The 9,195-nt window shown below is 54.0% G+C and overlaps 1 protein-coding gene across 1 annotated transcript; it reads right to left on the reverse strand.

The window, feature by feature from the left end:
• Positions 1–369: 369 nt before the first annotated feature.
• On the reverse strand, positions 370–4,548 carry PDX1 (pancreatic and duodenal homeobox 1; the record flags this gene model as incomplete). Its single annotated transcript, XM_080660841.1, has 2 exons — positions 370–815; positions 4,146–4,548. 2 exons carry the CDS (start codon positions 4,546–4,548, stop codon positions 370–372), a joined length of 849 nt encoding a protein of 282 aa, XP_080516967.1.
• Between the last annotated feature and the right edge of the window lie 4,647 nt (positions 4,549–9,195).

Genomic DNA, 9,195 nt, shown 5'->3' on the forward strand with positions numbered 1-9,195 from the left:
GATAATAGCATCCCTTTAGCTGGCCTGCCATGTGTTGGAGGGTGTTCCAATTAGTACAGTTTTTCCTTTTGAAGAGTTGGTTTCTCTAAAGAGGTCCTTGGTTATGGAGTGCTGGGACCTGCACAATAGTGGCAGACCGAGGCCTCAGATTTACAGAAACGTGTCCCTTCTCCCCAAGGTCAGCCAGCGTTACCCCACCGGCCCCAACAGGCACAGGACCTGGAGAGCACTTCTCCCCTCTCGTCAGGGTGGGCGCCGCAGTTCCTGCCCCAGCAAACCGCCAGCGCCAGTGGTCCTCACCTGGGGCCCTAGGCCCGCTCCCTCCTCTGTGAGTGGTCAATGCCACTGACAAGGAAGAGACCCCACTTCTCACCGATGTTCCTGCGGCCGCAGGGGTGCGACACTGGAGGGCTGCGGCGAGGCACTAAGGCCTGGGGGCAACCGGCCTTCTCGGGCCGCAGCAGGAACCGCCGGCGGCACCGCTCCCCCAGGGGGCGGTGGTGGTGGCAGCGCCAGCAGCTCCTCGCCGGAGGTCACCGCGCAGTCCTGCTCGGGCTCTGTGTCCCCGCCACTCCCAGCAGCTGTCCCGCAGCCGCGCTTCTTGTCCTCCTCTTTTTTCCACTTCATGCGGCGATTTTGGAACCAGATCTTGATGTGTCTCTCTGTCAAGTTCAGCATGACGGCCAGCTCTACCCTGCGTGGCCGGGAGATGTACTTGTTGAACAGGAACTCCTTCTCCAGCTCCAGCAGCTGCGCGCGAGTGTAGGCCGTGCGCGTCCGCTTGTTCTCCTCGGGTTCTGGCGAGTAGGCACTGCCTGAGAGACACAGGACATGAGAGTGTGGTTCCCCTACCACTGGCTCGCCTTCTGCGGGAGGTGGGGGGGAGGTCAAAGCTCTTACTGACCCTGCGGTGGGCTCTCTCCACAAGTGGTTCTTGAGCGGGTTCCCTTAACTTGTGTTTGTATTGATGCCGATTAAAATGTACAGAATAGATTTCTAAATCTATTTAATTATACAAAGGCAATAAAGTGACTTTAATACAGAACTAAAAAAACCAAAACACTTTCTGCCAATGACCCACAAGAAAAATACATTTCAGACCACTACCCAGTTCATACAGATATATAACTGAAACAAACATTTTTCAGGACATAAAACCAACTTTTACCACATACGATGCTATCTAATTTTTTCTATTAATTACTATTTTGTTTTTTCAAAGAAAGGTCTCAACCCAGTAAATTGATTTCATCACCCACTAACAGGTGCAACCCTCAGTTTGAAAAACCTTCAGCTAATAAAAATCTGAAAAACCTTGACTTAATACAGCAATATACATATATCCATATATTGTTATATCTGACCATAATATTAGTTCTCTCTATAGTTATAGAGAGGGCCAGTAAATTTCCTATAATTGTCCTCATTTTAACTTGGGCTGGGCCCCTGTCCTGGAAAAGAAGGGAAACTATTCTAGGCCTCTAAGAAGGTTGCTCTCAGCCTCCGCCTAGGTCTGGATTCCAAATCCTGGTTGAGGGGAGGCTCAGAGGCCTGAACTGAATCCCGCTTGGGACTGGAGGGGATGGGGTGGCGTCAAGGGCTCCCAGTTCTAAGCAGGGTGAGAAGCAACAGTCTGGCCTGACCCTGTAGGTCAGCTCACAACTGGTGTTAGCTGCTGCACTCCTTGAGGTCCTGTGCTTTTCCTCTCTGTTTGAGATACTGCCTGCACATGGGGTAAGTTCCACCAAAACACTGGGAAAGGCCTAAGTCTGTCCGTGTTGGGGCAGAGGTATGAAACGGCTCTCCTGTGACTGTTGGCTAGGCCTTAGGGAGTTGAAAAGCTGGTGTGTGTGTCTGTGGAGGAGGGTTAATGACACAATGGAACCTGCCGGGTTTCCCCCGGGGCTAAATGTTGACTCCCAGCAGCCAGGGCGGAGGCTTGGCCTGAGTCAGCGAAGGACGCTTGCTCCCTTCAGGGCATCTCTGGGTCTTGCACTCCCAAGCCTTCCTTGGCCTGGGAGGGAAGTGTGGAGGGACATTTCAAGCATTTGAAAAGGCCATCCAAGATTCTTAAATTCAACCCACACCTCTCCAGGGCCCTCTTCTGTGAGAGGTGCTGTGAAGGCTGCGCTGGGGCTGCTACCCCAGGAGACAGAGCTTAGGAGAGTTGGCAGGAGATGGAGGTGGAGGTGGAGGCTGTTGGTGCTGTTATTGGGAAGATGGCGACAGGAGAGCTGGCCAGTGAGGCTGAGACAGTTCACTTTTTAAGTCAAGTTTTTTGGAAGTTCCTGTTGTTAGTATTCATATCTGTATTACGAATAAAAGCCCTTTGGTCATTCTGCCCTCCCAGGGGCTTGGAACCCCGCTAGGAGTGGGCAGGTGGGTTCCCTGACCCTGGAAGTTTGGCTCCTTTGAAAATTTCCCCTGGAAGGACCCCCCTTCCCAGGCGGCTTCCAGGAAAGAGGGGTCTGGGCCCCTTCCCAGCAGACTGAGCCTGCAAAGGGCCAGAGGGCGAAGGCAGAGGCCCCTCCAGCCCCAAAGCTCCAGCCTGAGGATGCCACCTTCCCAGGTCCCTCGCTGTCCGACAAGGCTGCTGATTTTCCTTCGGGTTTTCCTTTCTGGCTTCTTGGGTCCGCTGGAGCCCAAGCTCCACCAGAGCTAGGGGAACACTCCTGCGGGAGGAGGGTAGGGAATGTGGCCCACCTCAGGGCCTCCCTCGCCTTTTTCCGGAGGAAGCCCTCAGGAGCGCTAGGAAGGCCAGAAACTCGTGTTCCCTGCGCCCTTCAGGAAGGGAGCCCTGGAGGGAGCACAGCTTCGGCAGGAGACTACAGACTGAGAGCCTCCTCCCCCCACATAGAAGGATGAGGTCTTCCTGCCTCCCCACCGCCCCCAACTCCAGCCCCTGGCCCAGCCGCTGGGGAAGTGTGTGCAGAAGCGCTGGGGTTTCGCCGGAGGTGGGGAAGGTTGCGGCTGAGTGGGGGCCCTGTCCTGCCTCAGAACCTGCCCCGGCCTTACACTCAGCTTTTGAGAAAAGTGAACTAGGAGAGGCGAGCCCCGAGGACCCTGGGCGAGCCCGGACCCCCCAAAGCCCTGCTTGGCTGTGCCAGGGTCAGGGTCAGGTAGGGCCGGCCAGACTCCAGGATGGGGGGAGGGGCTCCAGCTGAGTCTCTCCCCCTACTCTCGTGAGTTGGGAGGAAAGAAAAGTCAACTATTTGCCGTGCAGGTGTGACCAGAAGTGGCTGCGACACGATAACATTGTGTGGCGGGGGCGGCACAGGCCGCGCCGGAAATCTCGGCCAGGTTGGGGCGGGAAAGGAACCCGGGCTGCTCGGCTCTAGCCTCCCGCTCCAGGGAGACTTTCTGCTACCGCCGCGGACCAGGGCTCCCTCTGCCCGGACTGGCTGAGCTGAAAGAGCATCTCCTTCCTCAAACTGACTTCCAGGAAGCAGCGCGGGGAGACCCCTTCACACGCTTCTGTCTGGTCAAAAGTGAAATTAGCATCGCAGGCGCCTGGCCCAGCTGCCTGGCTCCTAGGTGAGCGGCCGTCCTCGGCCTTGCGGTGAGCCCCCGCCTTGCCTCGACCCCTGCCTGCAGCCTCCCCGCAACTCCGGCCTCTGGACATTGCTGCTTCCCTGCATCTTCTGGGTGCCCGAGGCTGCCCCCGTCCTGCAGCGAAGCCCACAGGCTCTGTGCCCAAGCTGGCCCGAGACCCGAAGGCGCGCTCCTGCAGCTCAGAGGTACCCCAACCCAGCTCGGCTTCCTCCACGCGAACTCCCGGGAGTCCGGGGCGGGCGGATCCCCGGCTGGAGGGGGATCCGAGGATCGAAGCTTTGAGTTCGGCCAGGCAGGCGTAGGCTCTCTGGGAGGGGCGCTGGGAGCACTGGGCTCCCGGAGTTCAGTGTACAGACAGGGAAGGGATTTAAGCTCCCAGTAGGAGAGATCAGAAGCAAAGACGCTCCAAATTGGACCAGAAAAGCACGTCCATGCGGTATGACCTCCTTGCTCCCTGTGTGCTTTAGTCCGACCCCGGGTTATCCGTAGGGGCCGGCGGGGAACAGGAACTCCTGCGGACCTGCGGAGTGATCGGAGGTAGGGGCAGCCGGGAGAGAGAGGGTGCGTACAGAGAGGCCGGGATCCAAGCTTACCTGCCCACTGGCCTTTCCACGCGTGAGCCTTGGTAGACTTCATCCATGGGAAAGGCAGCTGGAAGCGGCTGGGCTCCTCCAGGGCGCCTGGCGCGGCTGTATCCGGGAAAGGCCCGGAGGGCGGGTGGGGGAGCGCGAGCTGAGCAGGGAGATGGTGGTGGAGGTGTGCCACCGTGGGGTCCTCCGCGAGGGGGGGCACCTCGTACGGCGAGATGTCTGGCGGGCTGCCCTGCTCCAGCGCGCCCAGGGCGCTGGGGAACGGAGGCGGTGGCGGCGGGGGCTGGCGGCCCATGTACAGGCACGCAGGGGGACTGGCGCTGAACTCGGGCGCCGGGCCCCGCTGGAACGCGCATGTGTCCTTGTAAAGGTGCGTGGCCGCGTAGTATTGCTCTTCGCCGTTCATGGCTGCCGCCCGGGCTTGGGGACCCAGAGTGGGGAACTGGAGCCGGGGACTCGGAGCTGTGCGGCTCTCCCACTCCCGGCGCCACCCCTACTCTTTTTGACAGCTTCGCTCTGCTCTCAGAGAGAACCCGCTGCTGGAGGGACTCGCTGGCCGGCTGCCCCGCCATAGGCTCCGCTGTGGCCCACGTGGCTCGGCCTGGGGCTATTATTGGCCTGTCTGACTGCCTTAAGAAGCAAGGCCCAGGTCCCCGCGAGCACCGCAGTTGTTTCGATTTTCTCTCTCAGCTGCGTTTACTGCACACACCTCACGCGCAATTGGCAGTGCTCCCCAAAGTGGGGCGCGCATGAAAAATCTTAGCACTCTCTTCAGTTATAGAAAGTTTCATCAGATTTGAAACGATCTATTTTCCTTGTATGTTTGATAATGTACATAATATATTAGTAAATATATTTCTACATGATGAGGTTGTACACTTAAACTTGTTAGGGAATATGGTAAAAAAAGCTTACAGATCCCAGCTCTAAAAGTCAGAAGCAGTTCGTTCTATTTTATCTACGCATTTTGCACACAGCCACCAAGGGTTCCAGGAGCTAGCACACACAGATCCAGCATTCGTTGTATGTTTTTATCTGTGTCTGTGCTGTGGAACTTCTGAAGAATAAACAAACTAACGTCTGAAGCATTCACGGTGGCTTTTTAATTTAAAAAATCATTAGGCATTGTTAATTTTGATAAATTTGGACTCATTTGGTCAGAATGGTCTCTTAACGTGGCAGCGGGGAAGAAGTAGCGTCCCCTCTTGTGCCTGGGAGACGGGAGCAGGGGGCTCACCGGGCGTTTCCAGACCCTTGACGGCTCTCCACCGATCCGGATCCGGACGATCCGGGCCCCGCGGAGTCCACCAGCTGGAGACGCACCAGGAGATGTGGGCAGTGTTTACAAAAGAAATAAAAGCGTTTTTATGACAACGACAGCTTTTGGCTTCCACCGGTTGGGTAGCTTCTGGGCACTCTGGGGTCCTGACTTAAATAGAGACGCTTTTTTGCGGCCTGAGGGTGCAGACTGACTCTCTCCGGCTCTCGGCTCTCGGTGGCACCCACTCCCTGCCTGGGCTTGACCGACGCCTCTGATCATTTTGCCCTGAGGGTGGGTCATGGGCGGCCTCAGACTGGGTCCTGCCGAAATGAACACATTCCTGGAACCACAACGTGGAGTTTCAGAAAAACTAGACACCTTTGCAGAAAAGCCTAGGCAAGAGGGAGCGTGAAGCACAAGGAGCCAGCAAGAGAAAAATCACTTCGATGTGACCGTCCTAAAGCACTAACTAATCCAGTCCTTTAACAGGTATATTTTAATATATTTTTTCCTGTAAGAAATATTTGTGTTTTAGTTTTTTTAAAAATTGATTGTAGAGAGAGAGAGGAAGGAAGGGGGTGGGGAGAGAGAGAGAGAGAGAGAGAGAGAGAGAGAGAGAGAGAGAGAGAGAGAGAGAGATATCTGTTGGCTCCTGCAGTGCCCCCACGGGGGATGGAACCGCAGCCCCTTTGGCGTACAGGAGGACGCTCCAATCAACGGAGCACTCCGGCCCGGGTAGACATATTTGTTTTAAATGCACACGGATTGAGTGCACTAAACAAAAACCAAGGTGGGATTTGACTTCTCTGCAGAGACCTTTTAGATGCTGGTGTCATCTCAGAATTGTGCTCTGTATCGAGTGGTCCGAGTGAGTCTGGGAATTCGCGTAGCTACCCGGACGCCCGGGATGGTGGATGGGGAGTTTCAGGGATTTCTTTAGGGAAAAGGACCACCTGCGGGGGGGGAGGGGCAGGGATTGAAAGGCTGTGGGACCTGCGCACCTAATCTCTGCAAGCCCCCAGTCAAAGAGTTCATTGTTCTTGGAGTCAGAAAACGAGGAGAACCCGACGCTATCACCCGAGCCGCGAGTGACTACTTCGATCAGGAGCGCAGGGCCGGAGGGGGTTGCCTGGCCGCGGCGTGTTGACCCTCAGAGATAATCTGCCAAATCACTGTGGGTCGACTTGGCGACGCGGTTATGAGCTGGCGGCGGCGAGCTCCGCTTGGGACAAAGATCGGCCACTTTCCCCCTCCCCTTCTTCGGTCTTCTGGTCTCACCTCCTCCCCTCGGCAACAAGCCGCGCGCCCCCCCCCACTCCGGCCGCTCCGCAGCCCCCTCACTGGCTGTTGGCCTCAGCTGCCACCCTCGACCCAGAGTGTTTACTTTGCACTTCTCGCTAATTGCACGTTTCTGTAAATTGGTCTCCATTTCGATGCTTCATTTGCTCCCATTTACTGTTTTTGCTCGGCCCTGCGGAAAGAAAAGAGGCGCTCAGCAGAAAGCAAACCCACTCACCGCGCAGGAGGGCGAAGCACCGGGAACCGGGGTGCTGAAGGTGCACGTTCTCACCTTCACAGTGGGTATCTTGTTGCTTGCTACCTAAAGAAGTGACCCAGGAAGCAAGATCTAACAGCCAGTTAGTGTTATTATTCGGTGGGACAAAGCTAATTATATTGGGTTGGCTAATTATAACCGACATTTATATAGAAAAACCTCAGCCCGTAGAGCCCTCGCTAAGCAAGGTCCCGTGCTGATTTCTCCTTGCATGTAGCTCCTGGTATCATAAAATCGCCAAGCCCATTACAGGTGAAATGCGTTTCCGCTCCGCATCCCCGCTGACGCCTGCGCCCCTTTCACCTCCCACTGGCCCAGAGCGTCACAGAGCCATTAGCTGAGCGCCTGCCTTCCCGAGCCATTTAACAGCAGCTCTTATGGATAAATAAACAAGAAAGGCTGTAAACCAATTATAGTGTGGACAGTGAAAAAGTCGTTTATTAGTAGAACGTCCTGATAGCCCTCGCTGATGTTGGAGGTCCTCCTCTCCCCTCTCCCCTCTTCGAGTTCTTAGCGCTTGCGGTTCCGCCCTGGAGAACACTGGTCACCTTGTTCTCGTCTTCCCCTGCGGTTCCTCAAGCATGCCAAGGGCTGAATTTGCCTTGGTGTTAAGAATTTTTAAGCCATCCCATCCCGTGATAAAGGGAAAAAAAAGCAACAACAAAAAACCACCAGATGAACCTTAACTCAAGGATATGTTCATAAGGAATTTATTTTATTAGATCATATTTGTTTTTATAATTAATTTGCTGTTAAAATACAAATTAGATTATATCCTGAGTTGAAATACTAAAGCGAACGATGTGATGTATGTAATGAGAATATTCCCATAATTTCCCTTGAATTTTGGTAGCTAGCGTTTCCTTCAGTAGGCACTTAAGCAGGCCGCTTTTATTCCCCAGGGCGAATGATCCATTCCTCCTCCTGCTGTGGGATTTCCTCAAGAGTCTGGGACAAACCTATCTCATTCAGGAAAAAGGATCTATTAAAGGCTCTCCATTGACTTCTAGGGCAAAACAATCCAGCAAAAATAAGTGGAAATCAGTTTCCAGAAAATTCAGCCACCCTCCATTCCACCCCCCCCCCCACTCCCAGTTGTGTAGATAAATGCAGCCTAAAAATCTAATTTACGTGGGCACTTGTCTTGCTCTCTACCTCCCTGGCTTTCTCTCTCCAGAGCACACAGCAGAAGGGAGGCTCCTAAGCCCCAGGGCTGTGTGCTGTTTACTCGCTTCACTCAGGAGCGGCACTCCTAGACTACCAGCCCCTTTGTCTTTTTTTTGTTTGTTTCATCCTCTGAGGCTCCCAGTTTACTTTGCAGCTGAAAGGAAAGTGTGAAAGGAAGTAAAGACTCCAAAGGGTCTAAAAAGCCCCCAGCTTGTCCCTTCTCTGGAATCACTATGGCCCATCCTCGCCCTTCTGGACCCATCCCGTCCACCTGCTCTTACCAGGCTCCTATCTGAGCTCCACCATCCAGATACACAGTCTGCAGAAATCCCAACCTTCATCATTTCCCTCCTAGTCTTAGTCCTGGATAAACTCCTCGCTTCCATACAATTTCCCTTCTTTGCTTTCCACCCTCCTCCCATCACCATTTCCTATGACTAATCCTTTGTTTTCCAGGGAACCGTTTCTTACCTTCAGGTTCCTGCCTAAGCCCAAAGAAGACTTGACCACACTTCACAGTCACTCCAGCTGCCTTCCTAAACCATCCTGCCTTTCACAGCATTTATTCGTTGAAGGACGAATATTTTCAATAATATATTTATTTTATTTTATTAAAATTGTTTTTTTTTTTAAGAGAGAGGAGGGGAGAGGGAGAGAGAACTATCCATGTGAGAGCAATCTGTTGCCTCTTGCATGCCCCTGTCTTGGGATCCAGTCTGCAACCTGTGCATGTGCCCTGACTGGGAATTCAGCCGGCAGGGGATGACACCCAACCAACGGAGCCACATCAGCCAGGGCTTCAATACTATTTCTGATGAAACACGTACACAGCCCTTCCTGTGTGACTATCTGCAACCTCTTTGAGGGACAGAAACCCAGTAGCAAAAATATGTTTTGGCTTTGGTGGGTGATGGAAAGCTCTTGGGAACTGTATATAGCCCTCTTCCAACTCTCTCTCTGTCCTGCACAAGCTGTGTGTCCCCTGACCAGTTATATCAGTCCACTAAGCTTCCCTGTCCTTACTTGTAAAGTGGACACAATATACTGCCCATAAGGTAGATCCACTGCAT

This window comes from Plecotus auritus (assembly GCF_963455305.1).
Source record: "Plecotus auritus genome assembly, chromosome: 3".
NCBI lineage: Eukaryota > Metazoa > Chordata > Mammalia > Chiroptera > Vespertilionidae > Plecotus > Plecotus auritus.